This window comes from Globicephala melas, chromosome 1, assembly GCF_963455315.2.
Source record: "Globicephala melas chromosome 1, mGloMel1.2, whole genome shotgun sequence".
In the NCBI taxonomy this organism is placed as follows: domain Eukaryota; kingdom Metazoa; phylum Chordata; class Mammalia; order Artiodactyla; family Delphinidae; genus Globicephala; species Globicephala melas.
This window is the reverse complement of record NC_083314.1, coordinates 47,372,461-47,398,636: the sequence shown is the minus strand read 5'-3', so window position 1 is coordinate 47,398,636 and position 26,176 is coordinate 47,372,461. Positions and strand designations below refer to the sequence as shown.

General features: G+C 36.2%; 1 protein-coding gene across 1 annotated transcript in view; it reads right to left on the bottom strand.

Moving 5' to 3' along the window:
* Positions 1-2,556: 2,556 nt before the first annotated feature.
* SHCBP1L (SHC binding and spindle associated 1 like) overlaps positions 2,557-26,176 on the bottom strand; it is a 45,693-nt gene continuing 22,073 nt past the window's right edge. Inside the window, exons 7-11 of the mRNA XM_030849171.2 lie at positions 25,025-25,130; positions 6,137-6,290; positions 4,662-4,912; positions 3,690-3,812; positions 2,557-2,860 (exon numbers count right to left, since the gene is read on the bottom strand). Of these exons, the coding sequence (XP_030705031.1) occupies positions 2,609-2,860; positions 3,690-3,812; positions 4,662-4,912; positions 6,137-6,290; positions 25,025-25,130 (886 nt within the window). The 3' untranslated portion in view covers positions 2,557-2,608. The remainder of the gene's footprint in view (positions 2,861-3,689; positions 3,813-4,661; positions 4,913-6,136; positions 6,291-25,024; positions 25,131-26,176) is intronic.

The following is a 26,176-nucleotide window of genomic DNA, read 5'->3' as shown; positions in this document are numbered from 1 at the left end:
ACCCTCCCTATCCCACCCCTCTAGGTCATCGCAAAGCACTGAGCTGATCTCCCTGTGCTATGCTGCTGCTTCCCACCAGCTATCTGTTTTACATGTGGTAGTGTGTATATGTCCATGCCACTCTCACTTCACCCCAGCTCCCCACCCCCGCACCCCCGTCCTCACAAGTCCATTCTCTACGTCTGCATCTTTATTCCTGCCCTGCCACCAGGTTCATCCGTACCATTTTTTTTTTAATTCCATATATATGCATTAGCATACAGTATTTGTTTTTCTCTTTCTGACTTACTTCACTCTGTATGACAGAGGTCCATCCACCTCACTACAAATAACTCAATTTCGTTTCTTTTTATGGCTACTATTCCATTGTACATATGTGCCACATCTTTATCCATTCATCTGTTGATGGGACATTTAGGTTGCTTCCATGTCCTGGCTATTGTAAATAGTGCTGCAGTGAACATTGTGGTACATGTTTCTTTTTGAATTGTGGTTTTCTCAGGGCATATGCCATTGTTTTAAATTAGAATCTCTTTTAAAATGTATAAGAGCTATGCATTGGTTGGTCCTGGTAGAGGAAACTTCTTAAATCCCGTTTGAGGAGTAGAATTAGTATTTGTCTTCCCTTGACCTAGAAAATTGGTTAAGACAAGTGGTAAACAGAATAATGGCTCCTCAAAGATGTCCACATGCTAATTCCCAGAGCCTGTGAATGCATATCTTACCTGGCAAAAGGGACTCTGCAGATGTAATTCAAGTTAAGGACCTTGAGATGGGGAAATTATCCTGGATTATCCAAGTGGGCTCAATCTGGGGTCAATCTAATCATGAGTCCCTAAAAGTGGAAGGGAGGGAGCAGAAGAATTGGCTGAGAGAGAGAAGATTGAAGACGGGGCAGAAGAAATTAAAAGCAGAAAAGGGACTCAGTCCATTGTTGCTGGCTTTGAAGATGGAGGAAGGAGGACGTAACCCAAATGCAGTTGGTCACCAGAAGCTGGGAACAGCCCTCAGCTGACAACCATCAAGAAAACAGTCCTACAACTGCAAGGAACTGAATTCTGCCAACAACCCAAATGAGCAAGGAAACAAATCCCCCCCTAAAGCCTCCAGAAAGAAACAAACCCCTGTCAACACTGATGTTAGGCCGGTGGGACCCATGCCAAAACTGCAACCTACAGAACTGTTTGATGATAAATTGGTGATGTTTAAACCTCTAAATCTGTGGTAGTTCATTATGACAGAGAGAAAAATATAAGGGTGGGAAGGTGAAGGAGGGAGAAAAATAACTATCAAAGTTCAGATTTCTTAGAAAATCTTAAAAATGCTTTGTGCATGCTTTAGAGATACAAGAATAGGAGGAGAAAAACAAAACCCTGTATTCTGAAGTGGGCCTGGGGGAAAAAGTAATTGGTTGGAAACCAATGGCAGCAACAGAAAGGAGGCAAGTAACCAATGAGTGAGAAGTTTGCTCCTGTGAGGTTATTGCTTTCTGTTTACTCAAAAGAGCCTGTCTTTGTCCATCACATACTCTTCCTAAAGCCAAAAACAGGGAAGTAGAGGAAGAGGATTGTGAAGGAAAATCCCCACTTTTACAGCTTATCAAATTCATTATAGAGAGATTGTTCTTGTTAAAGCCTCCTCCCTGGAATTATGTCACCTGGCTAAGAAGACCTTGTGTTTAAAAAAAAAAAAAAGCTATTCAATGAAACACTGAAGAACAGCTACTATGCTTCTTTCAACTCTCAGCCTCAAGAGATTCTCTATAGCAACACAGGGTCGCCTTTGCTAAGTTACAGATAACACAAAGTACTGAATAAAAGTCAAATTGTGGAAGGAAAGATTAGGGGCTGAAGCCTGAGTGCTTATTTTCTTTTATATCCTGAAGTCAATGTAAGCTGTGCTTTGTGAAAAAGGCCAGTTTTTTCTTACAAAACAAACACCCTATTTTAGAGGACACATGCCATCCAATTTAAAGATTATATTTCCTAGCTTCATTTGCAGTTAGATGCAGCCATGTGATCAGATTCTAGCTGGAGGGAGGCATGAAAGTTGAAATAATGTGTGTGACTTTGAGGGAGAAATAATTTCTTTGTTTTTTGCCTCTCTTATTTTGAATTTTCTTGTTTCCTATAGTTAAGCCTAAACATAGTGCTATCTTATCTTATTCCAGTTACCTGCACAGATAAATGGGAATGAATCAGGTATTGTCCATAAACTTTTTTTATTTTTTCAATTCTCTACATAAAACACCTAAAGCTTCTTATTGGACTCAGACTATATAAAACAATATTTAAAACCACAATTGTTTTTGGAATTAGTGATGATGGTATATACTAAAAATATACTAAATAGCACTGAATTATTTTAAAATAATAAATAAATAAAAATATTTAAAATAATAAATATTTTAAAAGTGTGAATTTTATGATATGTAAATTATATCTCAAAACTTATTTTAAAAAACATGTTAAAATGAATCATTCAATGAAAGCATTAAATATTTAAATTTTTAAATTAAGTTTCACATTTAATTAAAACTACCATTTCTGTGGGATACGAGAATTATTAAATATCTGAAACATAAAACTTTAACATAGATCCAGATGCTTTAACTTGTTACTATTCTGATAGCCCCCTTTAGGTTTGCTTCTATTTTATTATTACTCATTTCCAGATTCAGATTTTGCATTACTTTGGAGAGCATATTATCATCTTTTTTATCTCCTGAAGCAGTCCCTTTGCTGAGGGCTTCTTCTGCTACAATAAAAAACTGTTCAGTTGGTTGAAGAATGCTTACTCCGTAGCCATTGTTGTTGTAAATATGATTATTGGTCATCTTCAACTTGGGTGCTGGAAGAACCTGTTAAATTATTCAAGGAAATTAGTTTTTCAATTTCTATAAAAATAAAATATGAACTAATGAACATCTCATAAACTCTAGAACTTATTCTTGAGTTTACACATTTCTTCAGAACAACTGAATCTCTCAGTTTTGAACAAGTATTATTTTCCTCACACTGGATTAATGTAATACTAACTACAAAAAGTTTTAATATTAAATGGAGTTTTCAATTTTATCCATTATTGATAAAGACAACTGATTCTAGATGGGGATACAGCAATACCCCATGATAAATATGAAAATAATTTCAGATAATGAAAATGCTAAAGATGAAAATAATTTAAAATAATGATATGTAAATTAGTGTTCTAGGGAAAACTTCATTAACTATGCGAGTCTAGAGAGGGACCTAGAAAAGTAGAATTTATAGAAGTAGAAAGGAATGGGAAGGCATTTCACTTATAAATTATTGCTATTAATGTTTTAATTGGTTAGCTTAAATTATTTTACAAAGTTTGAAAGTAAGACTTAAAATATTTAATATATTTATCCTCTTAATTTGCTTTACCTTGGAAAATCTATTACAGGTCTGCTCAGTGAAAAATTAAAACATTTATAAGAGTACTTTCTCATATTCAAAGTTATTTACTAAGAATTTAAGTTGAAATTATTAAATAAGACTAAACTTGTTTCCTATCAACCATCATTTAAACCATATTTTAATTACTTGTACCATACTTTTCCAAATCAACAATAATATTTAGACTAAAATTTAAGACTGAAGGTATCTTTCTAATAATTATTTATAATTCTTACAACAATTCTATGTTAAAAAATGTGAAAATACCTTCATATTAACTCCACCTAAGGTGCTTTTTGAACTGTCAGTTGTTCTGAGGTTATTACAGTGATGAATTTCATTCCTTTCCAAAATAGCTATGCTTCCAGGATACAGTTCAACACCAGCACCCTGTAAATTAAAAGCAAATAAAACAATCTATAAAACACATGCACCTCTCCAAAATTTTCTTTATATTTGAAAACTAATTCTATATTAGCAATCTAAACACACTAAGTTACATGAAAATACATGATAGTGCAGACAACAATTTTGTGGAGATAATGTTTAAAACAAATTGTTTGTGTCAGAGAATCATTGGGCCTAGAAGGAAGGTTGAAGTCATATGGCGTATAACATTCTCTCCTACCCAAATCAAGTCTTTCTAAGGGAGTCAAAGACCTCTTTAAGCAACTTTCAATAGTTATAAAAATTCATTTATATATACTCTAAATCCCTCATAATTCTACTTAAGTATTTCCTTATTTTAGTGGGAACTAAGAAAAAGTCATTCTGTAAAAAGGTCTTATTTTTCTGCTTCCTTTAATCTTTTTTTGATTCAATTTTCTAGTCCTTTAATGGTCTTTGTGATTGTTATCTTTAGACTCAAGCTGTCAGAACTAATCAATACCTTACAGCGTCTGATAGCTTATAAGTACTTACATCTTTTTAAGTAAACGATCAAGTAACTGACTCATGATCTGTTTTACAGCCACTGATACCTAGATTTTTTTAAAAATCACACATAAACCAAAACTAGTAATTTCTTACTTTGGACTTAGGCAGTTTACTTTTCCTAAGTGTACTAAGTGTATAATGACACACGTATACTTGTTCTCATTTTATTTACTTTTGTCAGTTTCTAAGTTTAATTATAATTCAATTAAAAGATAAAATAATTGTTACCCTTTGTTTCCATATTAAGATCACTCAAAGTTATCAATAGCCAAATAAACCCATAAATTTTATAAAATAAAATACCTGGGCACCAGTTATTTCACAGTCTGTAATTGTCAAAGCAGCTCCTGTAAGAACACACACTCCTGTTCCTTCACATTTTAATACACAGTTTTCTAGAGTCATGTGACCAGACTCCACCACCACAATACCATCAACTGTCCCTTGTTGTATCAAAGATAGATGCATTAATTTCACATTATCAGCTTTGGACACCACAAAACTGTCATAAGAAGGTTCAGAAGTAATCATGATTTCCTCTCTCTTTCCAATTCCTGATGTATAAAGACAAAAATACATAATTAAATCAGTACTCCCCAAGCTTAAAGCCCTTTAGTCATTCAATAATACTTGTTCTTACTAAGTTTTTCTTTTCACACATTTTTAATAAGTAACATCTGTAATTATTCAGTCAGCTAATTAGATACTTAACTATAATGTAGTCTTTTGTCCTTATTTTGATGCCATGATGGAAGAATCTGGGTTTATAATCAATCTAAATGTACCTATGGTACTTATTCAACATATTCCTTCCACTATATATTTCCCTATATTATATAGTGAGCAGTCATCTACAAAATGTGTAAGATACAAAAAGTATCTTACCAAAACCTGGTTTCAAAACCATTATAAATTACCATAACGAAAAAGACTGGCAGAGACTTGAATTAGGTTACAAGATTAATGTAATCATATCCATAATTTTGTTCTAGAGTAGTATGAGCAATCTTCTAAATTTAACATCAATCCAAAAATGAGGGGTTGGATCTTTAAGAAGACTACCAATTTTTAAAATTACAAATATGATCCTTATTACCCATATAGTTCAGCAAAATATAACTGACTACAGTCATCAAAATCTAGTGAAAATTTTGCTCAATTTTTGAATTGATAGCAAAGTTTAAGTCATCTGTCTTTTCTTTTGGCTAGACAAGGGGAATAACCTTACTTTAATGTAAAAGGGCAAAATTAAATATGTTCACTAAATATGTTCAGAACCTAAAAGAAATTTAGTAAACTCTGCTTTTTTACTTCTTGAGTTTCCATGTGAATTAAACTTCCTGAGAAAATGCTGAGCATATTTTAATATAGCCTTACATTTAGGTTTCCCTACTAGAGTGCTATGAAGTGCTATGAAGACGGAGGAGAAAAAAGTAGTTTAGGTAAAAATATAGAGCTAATAGAAGATATCGTGAACTGATTTTTTTTTTCTGATTTTGAGTATTTATTTAGAATCTCTGCTTGTAGTGCTACATTATCATGGGGAAAAAGTAGTCTCATTGATTTGCTCTGGTACAGTATGTCCAAACGAGGTCACCTGTACAGATAATATACTACTGAACAGGTGAGAAAATCTTAACTGTAAAAAGCACATAAGGGATTTTTGTGAAACATAAAACCCTGTTCTAATTTCTAGTAATCTGATTAACCATGTTTATAAAATACAGTTTCTCCAGCATACATTGCTGTTAAAAAATTGCAAAGGATGCCTTGCTAACCCTTTATAACGATGTCATCAGTCAATAAAGCAAGATTTACAGCTTGATATTCTCCTGGAAAAATAACTACTGTATCTCCACTATAACAACTGTCCAAAGCCAAATCCAAATCATCATGCTGTTGGAGAAGTGTGTCTGAAGATAAGTCCTTTACCTGAAAAAAAAAGAAATAAAACAATAGGTCAAACTGAAACAGGTCATTTTAATCAGTTAACTCATTGGTAACATGTGCTTTTCCCAAAGACTGACTTTGTATAGGTAGTGCACTGTAAATACTCTGTGTATTTATGTTCATTAAATGCTCAAAGTATCAGTCCATCAATTAAGGAATGATGAAAAGAGATTTTCTCATTACAATTACATTCACTAGTGAATGATTACAATCACTAGTAATTTTACAGCTATTAAATACAGCCAGAAGTCATATTTTGACCTTTACATATTACCTCCTAAGCCTCACAACAGTTCTTTGAGGTAAAGTATTATTATACCCTTGTAATGTTAAGAAATTGAAACTCGGTGAGAGTAAATGATTTGCCCACGGACACAGAGTTAGTGGGTGGTGAAGCTAAGTTTTAGATCTAGATGACACCAGATCTCTTTCCTACTGGAAACTACTACTTTGTTTTAACTCAAACTGACTCTAAAATTTTGGTAAACCAACAAAAATTTATATATTAAAGATTCTAGAACTAAAAGCAAAAAAGTACCAGAAATTTGCACTGGGAGTAGGAAAGGGGAAAGAACTTCATTATTAGTGCCATGAAGAATGAGGAACTTTAAAAATAAAATCTGGTAACTAAAAATATACTCTGAAAAAATGCCTATTCTTTTATCCCAGTAGAAATGGCATCATCATTCATATATCGTTTTTCTTATTATATAAGAGGCACTTATTGTAAAAAACAAAATGAAACAAAGCATAACAAAAATGGAAATTTTAACCTAAATAAAATATATAGATATTTCCTTCTTATCTTTTTCCCATGCATATATTCATTTATTCGTAATACCAATATATCATACCATAGATGCATATGGTTTTGAATCCTGATTTTTCTCATTTCATTATATCACATTTCCCCATGTCTTTAAATATTTTTTCAAAGCCTAAATTTTTTATTTTTAATTGGGGATATAGTTGTTTTACAACGTTGTGTTAGTTTCTACTGTACAGCGAACTGAGGTGGAGTTCCCTGTGCTACATAGCAGGTTCTCATTAGTTATCTATTTTATACATATTAGTGTATATATGTCAATCCCAATCTCCCAGTTCATCCCACCCACCCCCTTACCCTCTTGGTGTCCATATGTTTGTTCTCTACGTCTGTGTCTACAAAGCCTAATGTTTATGATTTACATAATAATACATCATACAGATGTGTCATGATTTTCTTACCCTCATTTAGATAGCTTACATTTTTTTTCAATATTACAAAAATACGACCACAAATAAATTATGCACATCGCTAGTTATTTCTTTAGGATAAACTAGATTGAGAATTACTAAGTCAAAAGGTATAAAACATTTTAAGCCTTTTGGATACATATTGCTAAACCACCCTCCAAGAAAGTTTAACCAAATGAAACTTGGTCTGAGAACTCACTTTTCTGCAAGCTCATCAGCATGGGATATCTTTTAAATATATAAAAATATTTGCCATTTTAATAGGCTCACTGCCTCGTTTTAATTTTCTTTGATAAGCAGGAGTGAACATTTTTTTCCAGATATATATATGAAACTCTTAAAATCCTCACTAAATCAGCAAACCAATACAGTCATTTGTGCTTGTATTACATCTTACATACTCTAAATACTTCTGTAGCAGACAGTACAAGGACTACCTCTGTAAATACTTTGGAAGAACTCTAGAATACATCTCATTTATATATATATATATATATAAAAAAATTTTTTTTTTGGCCGTGCCATGTGTGCGGCTTGCAGGATATTTGTTCCCCGACCAGGGATCGAACCCGTGCCCCCTGCAGTGGAAGCTCAGAGTCCTAACCACTGGACTGCCAGGGAATTCCCATCATTTATTTTTGCCTTATTCACTGAAACAGGAAACATGAGAAAAATGTTTGATGGGGGAAGATAATGAGTTTAATTTTGGTGCCAGTTAATTTGAGGCACCAGTGGAGTCACTCAGAGATATCCGGTAGACCATCTATATAAGGATCTAGAATACAGGACTGAAATCTGACAAGGTATAAAGATCCTAGAATTGTTTACTTGTATGATAATTCAAGCATGGGAATGGGTGAGATTAGCTATAAGAATGTATAAAAAGGAAAAGGTAGCACCCTTGTACAGAACACTGAGGAATAACATTTAAAGGATAGGCAAAAACAAGATATTACAAAGAAAACTGAGGAGTGGCCCAAGAGGTGGTAAGAAAATCAGATCAAGGTGTCATGAAAGGAGGAAGTAGTTGATCATGTCAAATGCTGCTGAAAGATTAAAAGAGATGGTAATCCCTACTGCATTTAGCCACAGCTTGGTCCCACATGACCACAAGAGCATTTTCACTGGTGTTCTGGAGGCAGAAACCAGATCACAGTGAGTAGAGGCATGAATGGGAAAGAAGTAAAGACAAGTGAAGCCAAATATTTCAAGAAGTTTGGCTCTGCAAGGGAAGAGACAAAGATGTGGTATTTAGGGTAGATATTGTTTTGTTATTTAATATAAGACAGAATTGAGCATCTCTCAATGCATTCAGGAAGGAGAGAGCAGAGAGAAAGATACAAGAAAGAGGTGACACCCTGGAAATAGTGGAGTAAAGAGCTCCAAGAATTAGTACTTCTTCTAAAGCAAACAAATTGGCAAAAAATGACAGAATCAATATTTTTTTGTAACTCTGAAATCTAATTAAACATAGCAGCCAAGGAAGTGCTAGATGAAGAGGCTGTTAAAATTCAGTAAGAAAGTGTTCTGGTGTTTTTACTTACTTGCCTACCATATCCCATTCTCCAGACTGGCAGCAGTTGAGTGAATAGCAACAGCCCATATTTCTGATGTGGCTTGCTGGCACTGGGATGGGTGAGGGGTGGGGGAAATAGGGATCTTATTCTCAAAAAAATTGTGACTGCATTTTGACCTGTCTGATGATCAGTATCTCAGGAGAGGGACTGGCAAAGAAACTGACCTTTGTTTCACCTCCCCCAGGATGGAGCAGCTTTATAGTAGCATCTGATGAAAGCATTTAAAGACATACTCTACCCAAAGCTACCTGGGACAAAGGATGAAGGAAGGGCAAGGAAAAGCCTACAAATGAGGAGGCTGAAGAGGAAGATTCTTGGGGAAATAAGAGCTACCTTATATACTGGGGAATCTACAGTAAAATGCACAATCTCAGGGATGGATGCATACTCAGAAGAGATCTGTAAAGACCTTAAGCTTGTGCTTCTGGCTAATCACTGGGCCCTGTGCAAGCAGGAGGTGAAAACTAAGGCAGAGTTGTAGGCAGCCTGGCTTAGTTTGAAGGAGTGCCTCAACTCAGAGCTAATCTGCAAAGGCAAGGAGTTTTTTGTTTTAGTTTTTCTTTTTAGCTGCAGGTGTTTAGGGAAATTTCTGTCAGGTCACCGACTAACTGCTGAGATAACAGAGACTTCAGCAGCCACACACAAAAAAGAATAGAGCCTTTGCAAAAACAGTTTGGAAAATTCACTAAACATATGGACAACTGCAGTCCTAAACAACCAATACAGCAAACCCTGGGGATGGGGTAGAATACGATTTCCAGAGTTACCACATTATAATATTAAAAATACCCAGTTTTCAACAAAAATTATAAGACATACAAAGAAACAGGAAGCTATGGCCCATTCACAGGAAAAAAAAAAAAAAAAAGAGATTGACAGAAACCATCTCTGAGGAAGTCCAGAAAAGACTTTGGACTTACCAGACAAAACTTTAAATCAATTGTCTTAAATAGCCTCAAAGAGCTCAAGGAAACCATGGATAAATAATTAAAGGAAACCAAGAGAACAACAGATGAATAAATAGAGAATATCCATAAAGGGATAAAACTTATAAAATTGAACCAAATAGAAATTCTATAGCTGTACAGTAAAAGTACAAAAAAGTACAATAGTTGAAATGAAAAACTCACTAGAGAGGTTCAATAACAGGTCTGAGCAGGCAGAAGAATAACAAACTTGAAGATAGGACAATTGCAATTATTGGATCTAAGGAGCAGGAAGAAAAATGAACAAAGTCGAAAGGACCAGTGGTATCCCATCAAGAACACTGATATGGGAATCCCAGAAGAAGAGAGAAAGAAAAGAGCAGAAAGAATATTTGAAAAAATAATGGTTGGAAACTTTCCAAATCTGTTGAAAGATGTGAATCAACACATCCAAGAAGCTTAATGGATGCAGAATAAATACAAAGAGATCCACACCAACATACATTATAATCAAACTGTTGAAAGCCAAAACAGAATCTTGAAAGCAGCAAGAGAGAAGCAATTCAATATGAACAAAGGACTGGCAATAAGATTAACATGATTTCTCATAAGAAACTATGGAAGCCAGAAACCAATGAGATGACATATTTAAAGTGCTGAAAGGGGGGAAAAAAACACTATCAACCAAGAATTCTATATCTGGCAAAACTATCCTTCAAAATAAAGAAAAACTTAAGACATTCCCAGATAAACAAAGCCTGGATCTTCCCTGTGCTAAAGGGAGTCCTTCAGACTGAAGGAAAAGAACACTAGATAGTAACTCAAAGCCATATGAAGCAGTAACTCCAGCAAAGGCAGCAAATACATGGGTAAATATAAAGCCGGTAATATTATAATCTTTGTTTGTAACTCCTTTTCTTTGTTTCCTGTATGATTTAAAAGAGCAATGCATGAAACAATTATAAATCCATGTTAATGGGCAGACAATGTATAAAGATGTAATTTGTGACAACAGCAACATAAAGTAGGAATGGAGCTGTAAAAGAACAGAGTGTTTGTGTGCTATTGAAGCTAAGTTGGTATCAATCCAGACTAGACTGTTATAAATTTAGAATGTTAATTGTAATCTCCATGGTAACCACTAAGACGATAACTAAAAATATACAGAAAGGAAATGAGGAGTGAGTCAAACAAAACACTAGAAAAAACTCATCAAATACAAAAGAATATGACATATAGAAATCAAATGGCAAATGGCAGAAGTCCTTTCTTATCAGTAATCACTTCAAATGTAAATGGATTAAGATCACCAATTAAAAGATAGAGACTGGTAGAATGGATAAACATGATCCAATTATATAATGTCTACAAGGGACTCACTTTAGGTCCAAAGACACAAATAAATTAATAGTAAAAGGATAGAAAAAAACATTTCATACAAATAGTAACCAGAAGAGAACTGCAGTGACTATACTAATATTAAATAAAATAGACTTTAAGTCAAAAGTTCTTACCAGAGACAAAGAAGGACATTATATATTGACCAAAAAGAATTTATTCATCAAGAAGATATAATAAGCACATATGCAGGAAACAATGAGGCCCCAGAATATATGAAGCAAACACTGGCAGAGCTGAGGGGAGAACTAGACAGTTCTACAATAATATAATAGTTGAAGACTTCCATACTCCATTTGCAATAATGACTAGTACATCTACAGAAGATCAATAAGGAAACAGGATTTGAACAACACTATAATTCAGCTAGACCTAATACACACAGAACTCAATACAGAAGAATACATATTCTTCTTAATTGCACATAGAACATTCTCCAGGATACACCATATGATAAGCTACAAAACAAATTTCAATAAATGTATCCTCTCTGACCACAATGAAATTGATTTAGAAATGAGTAACAGCAGGAAAAACTGGAAAATTCACAAATATGTGGAAATTAAACAACATTCTTAAACAACAAATGGGTCAAAGAAAACCCAAAGAAAAAATGAGAAAATGAGGTGAATGAAAACAAAATCACAACGTACCAAAACTTATGGGATGCTCAGAGTGGAGTTCAGAGTGAAATTTATAGTTATAAATGCTTATATTAAAACAGAAAGATCTTGGGGCTTCCCTGGTGGTGCAGCGGTTGAGAGTCTGCCTGCAGTTTCAGGGGACACGGGTTCGTGCCCCGGTCTGGGAGGATCCCACGTGCCGTGGAGTGGCTGGGCCCGTGAGCCATGGCTGCTGAGCCTGCGCGTCTGGAGCCTGTGCTCCGCAGCGGGAGTAGGCCACAACGGTGAGAGGCCCGCGTACCACAAGAAACAAAAAAAAAAGAAAAGAAAAGAAAAAAGAAAGATCTTGGGGACTTCCTTGTTGGTGCAGTGGTTGGGAATCCACCTGCCAGTGCAGGGGACACAGGTTTGAGCCCTGGTCTGGGAAGATCCCACGTTCTGTGGACCAACTAGGCCCGTGCACCACAGCTGCTGAGCCTGCGCTCTACAGCCTGTGAGCCACAACTACTGAAGGCCTCATGCCTAGAGCGCATGCTCTGCAGCAAGAGAAGCCACCGCGATGAGAAGCCCGCGCACCGCAACGAAGAGTAGCCCCCACTCACCACAACTAGAGGAAGCCTGCGCGCAGCAATGAAAACCCAATACAGCCAAAAATAAAATAAATAAATTTAAAAAAAGAAAGATCTCAAATCAGTAACCTAACTTTATATCTTATGGAACTAGAAAAAGAAGAACAAACTAAATCCAAAGTCAGCAGAAGAAAGAAAATAATAAAGATTAGAGCAGAGATAAATGAAATGGAGAACAGAAAAACAATAGAATTAATGAAATCAAAAATTGATTCTTTGAAATGATCTATGAAATTGACAAACCTTTAGCTAAACTAAGAAAAAAGGGAGAAGGCAAAAAATAACATCAGAAATGAAAGTGGAGACACTACTACTGAACTTCTAGAAATAAAAAGGATTATAAGAGAATATTATGAACAAATGTACACCAACAAATGCTCCAACAAAATGAACAACAAAATGAACTGTACAAATTTCTAGAAATACACAAATTACCAAAACTGAGTCAAAAAGAAATAGAAAATCTGAACAGACCTAGAACAAGTAAAGAGATTGAATCAGTAATCAAAAACCTCCCAACAAAGAAAAATCTAGGACCAGATGGCTCCATTAGTAACTACTACAAAACATTTAAAGAATTAACACCAATTCTTCTCTCCAATTCTTCCAAAAACAGGAGAGAACAACTCCTAACTCCTTCTATGACGCCAGCATCCTCTGATAACAAAGCCAAAGAAACCAGAAGAAAACTACAGACCAATTTTGCTTATGAATATAAATGCAAAAATCCTCAACATATTCTAGCAAGCCAAACCCAACAGTATTTTAAAAGTTATACACTATGACCAAGTGGGATTTATCCCAGGAATTCAGGGGTAGTTTAACATATAAAAATCAATCAATGCTACATTAATAAAATAAAGGGGGGAAAGAAACTACAGGATCGTCTCAATTGATGTATAAAAAGCATTTGAGGGCTTCCCTGGTGGCGCAGTGGTTGAGAGTCCACCTGCCGATGCAGGGGACATGGGTTCGTGCCCCAGTCCGGGAAGATCCCACATGCCGCAGAGCGGCTGAGCCCGTGAGCCATGGCTACTAAGCCTGTGCGTCCGGAGCCTGTCCTGTGCTCTGCAACAGGAGAGGCCCGTGTACCGAAAAAAAAAAAGCATTTGACAAAATCCAATACCTTTTCATTATAAAAACCACTCAAAAATTAGGAATAGAGGGGAACTTCCTCAACACAATAAATGTAATTTACGAAAACCTCACAGTTAACATCATAATCATAGAAGACTGAAAACTTTCTCCCTGTATTAGTTTCCTAGGGTAACAAAATATCACAAACTTAGTTAGCTAAACAACAGAAATTTATTTTCTCACAGTTCTAGAGGCTGCAAATCCTAGATCAAGGTGTCAGTAAGTTTGGTTTCTTTTGAGACCTCTCTCCTTGGCTTGCACATGGCCACCCTCTTGCTTCCTCTTCACATGGTTGTCCCTCTGTGCATGTGCACCCTGGTACCTCTTTGTGTGTCCAAATTTTGTCTTCTTATAAGGACATCAGGCAGTTTGCATTAGGACCCACCATAAGGACTTCATTTTAACTTAATCATTTCTTTAAATACCCATCTCCAAATACATGTAGTTATATTTTGAGGTATGGGGATTAAGACTTCAACATACGAATTCTGGAGAGACACAGTTCATCCTGTAACACTTCCCTACAATCAGGAACAAAACAAAGACACCCATTTTTACCACTGCTATTCAACACTGTACTAGCCAGAAGAAGTTCTAGCCTGAGCAACTAGGTAAAAATAAATAAAAGGCATCTAGACTGGAAAGGAAAAAGTAAAACTATTTCTATTTGCAGACAACATGATTCTACATATCATATACATAGAAAATCCCAAAAGAATTCACCAAAAAAGTATGATAGCTATTAAATTCAGCAAAGTTGCAGGACACAAGATCAACACACAAGTCAGTTTTGTTTCTATATACCAGCAATGAACAATCTGAAGAGAAAATTAAGGAAATAATTCTATTTACAAGAGCATCCAAAATAATAAAATATCTAGGAATAATTTTTACATACATATAAGGTGAAAGCCTTTATGTAAAAACTACAAAACTTTGCTGAAAGAAATTAAAGAATGCCTAAGTAAATTGGAAGGCTCCATGTTTATGGATTGGAAGCTTTTCATATTGCTAAGATGGCAATAATACCCTAATTGATCTACAGATTCAATGTAATTCCTGTCAAAATTCCAATAGCCTTTTTAGCAGAAATGGAAGATCTTATCCTCAAATTTATATGGAATTGCAAGGGACCCTGAATATCCAAGACAGTATTGAAAAAAAAATTGGAGAACTCACACCTCTGATTTCAAAACTTACTACAAAGCTATGGTAATTGAACTGTGTGATACTGTCATAAGGATAGACAGTATCTGAAACAGAACTGAAAGCCCAGAAATAAACCCATACAACCAAGGCCAACTGATTTTCAACAAGGGTGCCAAGACTATTCAGTGGAGGAAAGAACAGTCTCTTCAACAATGGTGTTGGGACAACGGGATATCTACATGCAGAGAAATAGAATTGGACTCCTCACTCACACCATATACAAAAATTAACTGAAAATGGATCAATGACCTAAATATAAGAGCTAAAACTATAAAACTCTTAAGAGAAAACATAAGGTTAAATTTTTATGACCTTGGATTTGGCACTGGATTCTTTGGTATGATACCAAAAGCATGAGTAATAAAAGAAGAAATAGATAAACTGAACTTCACCAAACTTTAAAACGTCTGTGCGTCAAAGAACATTATTAAGAAAGTGAAAAGACAACTATAAAATGGGAGAAAACATACATAAACATACATCTAATATGAATCTAGTATCCAGAATATACAAGGAATTCATAATCAGTAACAAAAAAACAAACAGCCCAATTAAAAATGGGCATAGGACTTAAAGAGATCTCTCTCCAAACCAGAGATACAAATGGCCAACAAGCACATGAAAAGACGAAATGAAAATCAAAATCACAATGAGATACCACTTCATATACCACTAGGATGACTTTAATGAAAGAGACAGATAAGTGCTGATAAAGATGTAGAGAAATCAGAACCCTCAAACATTTCTGGTGGGAATGTAAAATGGTTCAGCCGCTGTGGAAAACAGTTTAGTGGTTCCTTAAAAAGTTAAACATATATGGTTTAACATATGTAGTTGACTGGAAGGATATTTAGGACATTAATTCAATAGAGAATACAGGAGGACTAGGGATGGGATTAATTAATAAGTTAAAAAAAATTAATAAGTTCAGGTCGAGGAAACACCATGGCGGAGTAGAAGGATGTGCTCTCACTCCCTCTTGTGAGAACACCAAAATCACAACTAGCTGCTGCACAGTCATCTACAGGAAGACACTGGAACTCACCAAAAAAGATACCCCACATCCAAAGACAAAGGAGAAGCCACAATGAGACGGTAGGAGGGGCGCAATCACAGTAAAATCAAATCCCATAACTGCTGGGTGGGTGACTCACAGACTGGAGAACACATACCACAGAAGTCCACCCACTGGAGTGAAGGTTCTGAGCCCCATGTCAGGCTTCCCAACCTGAGGGTCTGGCAACAGGAGGAGGAATTCCTAGAGAATCAGACTTTGAAGCCTAGTGGGAATTGATTGCAGGACTTCGACAGGACTGGGGAAAACAGAGACTCCACTCTTGGAGGGCACACACAAAGTAGTGTGCACATCAGGACCCAGGGGAAGGAGCAGTGACCCCAGGGGAGACTGAACCAGACCTACCTGCTAGTGTTGGAGGGTCTCCTGCAGAGGTGGGGGGTGGCTGTGGCTCACGGTGGGGACAAGGACACTGGCAACAGAAGTTCTGGGAAGTACTCCTTGGCATGAGCCCTCCCGGAGTCCGCCATTAGTCCCATCAAAGAGCCTGTAGCCTCTAGTGCTGGGTTGCCTCAGGCCAAAAAACCAACAGGGAGGAAACCCAGCCCCACCCATCAACAGTCAAGTGGATTAAAGTTTTACTGAGCTCTGCCCACCAGAGCAACAGTCAGTGCTACCCACCACCAGTCCCTCCCACCAGGAAACTTACACAAGCCTCTTAAGATAGCCTTATCCACCAGAGGGCAGACAGCAGAAGCAAGAAGAACTACAATCCTGCAGTCTGCAGAACAAACCACATTCACAGAAAGACAGACAAGACGAAAAGGCAGAGGGCTATGTACCAGATGAAGCAACAAGATAAAATCCCAGAAAAACAACTAAATGAAGTGGAGATAGGCAACCTTCCAGAAAAAGAATTCAGAATAATGATAGTGAAGATGATCCAGGACCTCAGAAAAAGAATGGAGGCAGAGATGGAGAAGATGCAAGAAATGTTTAACAAAGACTTAGAAGAATCAAAGAACAAACAAACAGAGATGAATGATACAATAATTGAAATGAAAACTACACTAGAAGGAATCAATAGCAGAATAACTGAGGCAGAACAGATAAGTGAAAGAATGGTGGAATTCACTGCTGCGGAACAGAATTAAGAAAAAAGAATGAAAAGAAATGAAGACAGCCTAAGAGACCTCTGGGACAACATTAAACACAACAACATTCGCGTTATAGGGGTCCCAGAAGAAGAAGAGAGAGAAAAAGGACCAGAGAAAATATTTGAAGAGATTATAGTCGAAAACTTCCCTAACATGGGGGGCTTCCCTGGTGGCGCAGTGGTTGAGAGTCCGCCTGCCGATGCAGGGGACGCGGGTTCGTGCCCCATCCAGGAAAATCCCACATGCCATGGAGCAGCTAGGCCTGTGAGCCATGGCCACTGAGCCTGCGCATCCGGAGCGCATCCAGAGCCTGTGCTCTGCGGCGGGAGAGGCCACAATGGTGAGAGGCCCATGTACTGCAAAAAAAAAAAAAAAATTAACTTCCCTAACATGGGAAAGGAAATAGCCACCCAAGTCCAGGAAATGCAGCGAGTCCCAGGCAAGATAAACCCAAGGAGAAACACACCGAGACACATAGTAATCAAATTGGGAAAAATTAAAGACAAAGCAAAATTATTGAAAGCAGCAAGGGAAAAATGACAAATAACATACAAGGGAACTCCCATAAGGATAAAAACTGATTTCTCAGCAGAAACTCTACAAGCCAGAAGGGAATGGCATGATATACTTAAAGTGATGAAAGGGAAGAACCTACAACCAAGATTACTATACCCGGCAAGGATCTCATTCAGATTCGATGGAGAAATCAAAAGCTTTACAGACAAGCAAAAGCTAAGAGAATTCAGCACCACCAAACTAGCTCTACAACAAATACTAAAGGAACTTCTCTAGGTGGGAAACACAAGAGAAAAAAAGGACCTACAAAAACAAACCCAAAACAATTAAGAGAGTGGTAATAGGAACATACATATCGATAATTACCTTAAACGTGAATGGATTAAATGCCCCAACCAAAAGACACAGGCTTGCTGAATGGATACAAAAACAAGACCCATCTATATGCTGTCTACAAGAGACCCACTTCAGACCTAGGGACACATACAGACTGAAAGTGAGGGGATGGAAAAAGATATTCCACACAAATGGAAATCAAAAGAAAGCTGGAATAGCTATACTCATATCAGATAAAATACTTTAAAATAAAGAATGTTACAAGAGACAAGGAAGGACACTACATAATGATCAAGGGATCAATCCAAGAAGAAGATATAACAATTATACATATATATGCACTCAACATAGGAGCACCTCAATACATAAGGCAACTGCTAACAGCTATAAAAGAGGAAATCAACAGTAACACAGTAATAGTGGGGGACTTTAACACCTCACTTACACCAATGGACAGATCATCCAAAATGAAAATAAATAAGGAAACAGAAGCTTTAAATGACACAATAGACCAGATAGATTTAATTGATATTTATAGGACATTCCATCCAAAAACAGCAGATTACACTTTCTTCTCAAGTGCGCATGGAACATTCTCCAGGATAGATCACGTCCTGGGTCACAAATCAAGCCTCAGTAAATTAAGAAAATCGAAATCATATCAAGCATCTTTTCTGACCACAATGCTATGATTTTAGAAATCAATTACAGGGGAAAAAACCCGAAAGAAACACAAACACATGGAGGCTAAACAATACGTTACTAAATAACCAAGAGATCACTGAAGAAATCAAAGAAGAAATCAAAAAATACCTAGAGACAAATGACAATGAAAACATGACAATCCAAAACCTATGGGATGCAGCAAAAGCAGTTCTAAGAGGGAAGTTTATAGCTATACAAGCCTATCCCAAGAAACATGAAAAATCTCAAACAATCTAAACTTACACCTAAAGGAACGAGAGAAAGAAGAACAAACAAAACCCAAAGTTAGCAGAAGGAAAGAAATCATAAAGATTAGAGCAGAAATAAATGAATTAGAAACAAAGAACACAATAGCAAAGATCAATAAAACTAAAAGCTGGTTCTTTGAGAAGATAAACAAAATTGATAAACCTTTAGCCAGACTCATCAAAAAAAAGAGGGAGAGGACTCAAATCAATAAAATTAGAAATGAAAAAGGAGATGTTACAAGAGACACCTCAGTAATACAAAGCATCCTAAGAGACTACTACAAGCAACTGTATGCCAACAAAATGGACAACCTGGAAGAAATGGACAAATTCTTAGAAAGGTATAACCTTCCAAGACTGAACCAGGAAGAAACAGAAAATATGAACAGACCAATCACAAGTAATGAAATTGAAACTGGGATTAAAAATCTCCCAACAAACAAAAGTCCAGGACCAGATGGCTTCACAGGCAAATTCTGTCAACCACTTAGAGAAGAGCTAACACCCATCCTTCTCAAACTCTTCCAAAACATTGCGGAGGAAGGAACACTCTCAAACTCACTCTACAAGGCCACAATTACCCTGACACCAAAACCAGACAAAGATACTACAAAAAAAGAAAATTACAGACCAATATCACTGATGAATATAGATGCAAAAATCATCAGCAAAATACTAACAAACAGAATCCAACAACACATTAAAAGGATCATACACCATGATCAAGTGGGATTTATCCCAGGGATGCAAGGATTCTTCAGTATATGCAAATCAATCAATGCAATACACCATATTAACAAACTGAAGAATAAAAACCATATGATCATCTCAATAGATGTAGAAGATACTTTTGACAAAATTCAACACCCATTTATGATAAAAACTCTCCAAAAGGGGGCATAGAGGGAACCTACCTCAATGTAATAAAGGCCATATACGACTAACCCACAGCAAACATCATTCTCAATAGTGAAAAACTGAAAGCATTTCCTCTAAGATCACGTACAAAACAAGGATGTCCACTCTCACCACTATTATTCAACATAGTTTTGGAAGTCCTAGCCACGGTAATCAGAGTAGAAAAAGAAATGAAAGGAATGCAAATTGGAAAAGAAGAAGTAGAGCTGTGACTGTTTGCCGATGACATGATACTAAACATAGATAATCCTAAAGATGCCACAAGAAAACTACTAGAGCTCTTCAATGAATTTGGTAAAGTTGCAGGATACAAAATTAATGCACAGAAATCTCTTGCATTCCTATACACAAATAATGAAAGATCAGAAAGAGAAATTAAGGAAACAATCTCATTCACCATTGCAACAAAAGGAATAAAATATCCAGGAATAAACCTACCTAAGGAGGTAAAATACCTGTACTCAGAAAATTATAAGACACTGATGAAAGAAATCAAAGATGACACAAACAGATGGAGAGATATACCATGTTCTTGGATTGGAAGAATCAATATTGTGAAAATGACTATACTACCCAAAGCAATCTACAGATTCAATGCAATCCCTATCAAATTTCCAGTGGTAGTTTTAACAGAACTAGAACGAAAACTCTTAAAATTTGTATGAAGGCACAAAAGACCCCGAATAGCCAAAGCAATCTTGAGAAAGAAAAACAGAGTTGGAGGAATTAGGCTCCCCGACTTCAGACTATACTACAAAGCTACCGTAATCAAGACAATACGGTACTGGCACAAAAACAGAAATATAGATCAATGGAACAAGATAGAAAGCCCAGAGATAAACCCACGGACCTATGGTCAACTAATGTATGACAAAGGAGGCGAGGATACACAGTGGAGAAAAGACAGTACCTTCAGTAAGTGGTGCTGGGAAAACTGGACAGCTACATGTAAAAGAATGAAATTAGAACACTCCCTAACACCATACACAAAAATAAACTCAAAATGGATTCGACACCTAAATGTAAGACCGGACACTATAAAACTCTTAGAGGAAAACATAGGAAGAACACTCTTTGACATAAATCACAGCAAGATCTTTTTTGACCCACCTCCTAGAGTAATGGAAATAAAAACGAAAATAAACAAATGGGACCTAATTAAACTTAAAAGCTTTTGCACAGCAAAGGAAACCATAAACAAGATGAAAAGACAGCTCTCAGAATGGGAGAAAATATTTGCAAACGAATTAACGGACAAAGGATTAATCTCCAAAATATATAAACAGCTCATACAGTTCAATATTAAAGAAACAAACAACCCAATCCAAAAATGGGCAGAAGACCTACATAGACATTTCTGCAAAGAAGACATACGGATGGCCAAGAAGCACATGAAAAGCTGCTCAACATCACTAATCACTAGAGAAATGCAAATCAAAACTACAATGAGGTATCACCTCACATCAGTTAGAATGGGCATCAACAGAAAATCTACAAACAACAAATGCTGGAGAGGGTGTGGAGAAAAGGGAACCCTCTTGCACTGTTGGTGGGAATGCAAACTGACACAGCCACTATGGAGAACAGTATGGAGGTTCCTTAAAAAACTAAATATAGAGGGCTTCCCTGTTGGCACAGCAGTTGAGAATCCACCTGCCGATGCAGGGGACACGGGTTCGTGCCCCTTTCCGGGAAGATCCCACATGCCGCGGAGCGGCTAGGCCCGTGAGCCATGGCCGCTGAGCCTGCGCGTCCAGAGCCTGTGCTACGCAGCGGGAGAGGCCACAGCAGGGAGAGGCCCGCGTACCGCAAAAACAAACAAACAAACAAACAAACAAACAAAACTAAATATAGAATTACCATATGATCCAGCAATCCCACTACTGGGCATATACCCAGAGAAAACCATAATTCAAAAAGACACATGCCCCCCAATGTTCATTGCAGCACTATTTACAATAGCCAGGTCATGGAAACAACCTAAATGCCCATCGATAGACAAATGGATGAAGAAGATGTGGTACATATATACAATGGAATAATACTCAGCCATAAAAAGAAATGAAATTGAGTCATTTGTTGAGATGTGGATGGATCTAGAGACTGTCATACAGAGTGAAGTAAGTCAGAAAGAGAAAAACAAATGTATATTAACACATGTATGTGGAACCTAGAAAAATGGTACAGATGAACCAGGTTGCAGGGCAGAAGTTGAGACACAGATGTAGAGAACATACGTATGGACACCAAGGGGGGAAAGCCACGGGGAGATGGGGATGGTGGTGTGCTGAATTGGGTGATTGGGATTGACATGTATACACTGATGTGTAAAAAATTGATGACTAATAAGAACCTGCTGTATAAAAAAATAAATAAAATAAAATTCAAAAAATTTTTTTAAATTAATAAATTCAAATTTAGGATTGTTGTATGTTAGTGAGACATAAGGTAAAGGTGCTGGGAAGAACTTGTAGTAATGTTGGTCAGCAAAGAATACAAGCAAGAAGGGAAAGAGAAAAGGGAATGAAATTACTGAAAAACCACTGTGTGCCAGACACTGCTAGGTATTTTATACATAGCATCTCATTTCATTCTCAAAAAACCCTATAAGGTGTCAGTGGTGGTGGTAGCCGTAATAGTAGTAATAAAATATTTATTTAGTACTTACTATGTGCTGGCCATTATTCTAAGCACATCACATATATGAACTCATTTAATCTTCATAGCTCTATAAATAAGGAACACTCATAGCTCTATAAATAAGGAAATAAGGTATTATCCCCATTTTACAAATGAGGAACTAAAGCACAAATGGGCAAATAACTTGTTGAAAATCACATAAGTAGTAAGTGCCAAAGCCAGAATCTGAATCCAGGCAGTTTGGCTCCAGAGATCATCATCCTCATCAGAACAGTACACAGTTTTTTCTCTTTTTAAAGCACTCTGCAAATAGAAATTGAGGTTCAGAGGTCAGGCAGCTTGCCCAAGACAGGCTATTTACCTGACTACAAAGTCCATGCCTTTTCGCTATACTACTTGTGAAGATCACCAGCATAAAGATGATGGGCATGGATAAAACTGTTTAAGGAGAGAGTATAGAGGAGGAAAAACACCAAGTAAAGAATCTTCAAAGTTGAGAAAATTGTTAAAGGCTTATGTACATAGCTGCAACTACCGTCAAATTAAAATTTTTTGTCAACCTCAAAGGTAAATCTAAAATCAAAGATCCAAGCAAAGTGGAAGTTGATGATAACTGCCTTCTCAGAGTAGCCTTCCTCTCATTATCCTGTCCTCTGAAGTTCATGGATATTTACTTACACAAATGAAGACAGGGTAGCAAAGCACTGAATAAAAATCAAATAAATTTCTTACTGCCATATAGGAAAATAAAGCCAAAAACAGATTTAAAAACAAAAGAAAGATAAATAAAAATATTTTAAAAGGCTGGAGATAAAAGCAAAATCTATACCTTACTTTACAATGATGTTTTAAAAGATGGTTACAAATATAATTGGTGGAATAATTAACGTTATTGAAAATCTGATCTAATAAGCAAATCAAAGGAAAGTTAAATTTTGTTGAAAATAATAAAAATGGGTAGAATAGCAGATAAGACCAGTCTAATAGTCCAGCTTTATCTCTAACCACTCTCCTCCTAGGTATTAAACACCATCCTTGCTGGACTTCTTTTAGTTCTTCACATATACCCCATACTCTCTGGTCAAACATGCACTCATTTACTAATTCAACAAAAACTGCTCAGCACCTACCTCGTGCTAAGCATCATGCTAGGTGATTGGATGAATGGTAAACATACACCCCTTGCTCTCAAGAAGCTCATATTCTAGTAAAAGAGACAGACATGCAATAGATAGCCACAAAAGTATTTAATACAGTCATGATAAGGAAAAGTGCCAATAAGAGAAAGTGCAGGGTACATGGGAATATGTAGTAAAATGTATTCTGGAAGGTTGAGAAAGCCTTTTTCTACGGAAATGACATTTAAATTGAGACCTAAAGGATGTGCAGTAGCTCTCTGAAACAACATGGTGTACACCAGGATATGGTATTAATGAGGAATAAAAGAGGGTACATGAAGGTGATGAGGGATAGGATTAGGCTAACTCTCAGAAGATTGTAATTAACAACTGGGTAGATAGTGGAGCCATTTACTGAAACAGAGAACTCTAGTATATAAACAAGTCAATGGATAAGATCATGAATTTAATTGTGGACATCTGAGTTGAAGTAATCAAGGGGTGATGAGTAATAGGCAGCTAGACATATAGGTCTGGGGCTCAGAACGGAAACGTGGGCTGTGGATACATATTTTAGATTATCAGTGTATATAACTGAAGTCACGGGAAGAGATCAGATAAATCACTTAGGGATATTATAGTGCAGAAAAAAGATAAGTTCCAAGCATTTAGAGGACAGAAGGATAAAAAAACTAGACAGACTGAAACCAGCAAAGTATTGTAACAGAAGACAATGAAAAAGAGTATTCCAAGGAGAGAGCTGTGAAATGCTACTGAGAGGTCAAACGAGATAGAAATATTTACTCTGACTTAGAACACTTTCCCCTCTTGGGCTGGTTAAATTTACACTCATCCTTCAGGTTTCATCTGGTTATTTCTTCCAGCCAGCACTGCCAGAATTCCTAACTCTGGCTTATGTACCCATCTTATATGCCTTCTGTACATACTCCTATCATAGCATTTATCATTTTGTGTTGTAATTGTAATAGCCTATTTACTTGTCCATATCTCCACCATAATTCAAACTTGTCAAATGTATGGAAGAAGCAAGACTGTGGGTCTGGTTCAAAACTGTATCTCCCTCAAATGCAGTATTTCTCGTATTTGTCTCCCATAGCTACTAGCATAGCACCTGGCAACAAGACTAGTACTCTGTAAATAGTTGCTGACATATATTTATTTAGTACCTATTAATTGCCAATCTCTGAGCTGGATGTAATGGAGGAAATAAGGCATTACTGTCAGATAAGAATCCAACCTTCAAAGAGCTTCTTTTCTGATTATATGCAGCTATATAAATGAACAAATAATAATAGTGTATTTCTTACCATGTCAGTAGTCATCACTTTTGCTACGATATGTGTTATAGTCTTTCCAAAGTCTCTTTTTCCTTTCCTACGCCTCAGAATTCTTGGAAAGAAAGGCCCATGAACTCTGAAGTTGAAAACATTTATTTATGATTAAATTAACATGAAAAAGACAACATATACTTACTTAGAAAATTAAAACTTGGTACTAAGCATCTTTGAGAAATAGGTTTAACTAATTTTAAGCTTCTTGAGAGCAATGAGCAACTTGAGAGCAATGCAACAATTGAAATCTTTTAGGTAACTGTTTCAAGCTTTGAATTCTAAAATCTTTTCATTTTAATGAAAATCTGTGTGCAACCCACTACAATCATCTCAACTTTTCAATACAGTAGAAATTTTCTTGATTGTACTTTCATAATTCACTGAATTGTAGACACTTGAAGCAGCGATAGATTATATCTCTGATACTTAGGTATAAGAATGTTTTGGGACATGCCTAATTTGAGATACTATGTTCATTTAACAGATTGTTTTTGTTTCAAAGGTTAAGTTCTCCATAGATATAGTTGGCTGCTGGCCTCCCAGCAGAACAATTATAGCTTCCCTCTTCATTGCTTCTTAACTGTTTGATGTTCAGTGCTCTTTCTCTTCTTTCTGCTTTTCTTTACAGTTCCTGTTTCCTATCAATCATTTAAATGTCATCAAAAGAAAGAAAGGAAAAAAAAAATTGAGTATAACTTTTACCGTTACTGTCAGCCAAAAGGGATACTCCTTTTTCAACATATTTACCAGCAGTCTCCTTAGGTGTAATCTTTTGGGTTCTCTGCAGCACTTTGATTATTGCTTGATGCTAATGGGATGCAGCATTAATACCAATATTTTTCAGCTTATATTTCAATTGTTAATATTTTTGTAAAGCTTAAAATTTCAGAAAACTGTTTCTAAGAATTTATGACACCAATTATTAAATTTTGAATTTTAAGATACCAGCAATGTCCTCCAAAGCAAAAGTTTCATTCAACATTTCAAAATCAAACCCATTCAGCATTTTTATACCTATTTAAGCAATTGGTTTTGATTTTGAGAGAAATACTCATACATTTTTTTCACTGTATAGCTAATTACTAGTTGCTCAAAGAGTAAAGCATCTTACATGCAGGAAATAAGTAG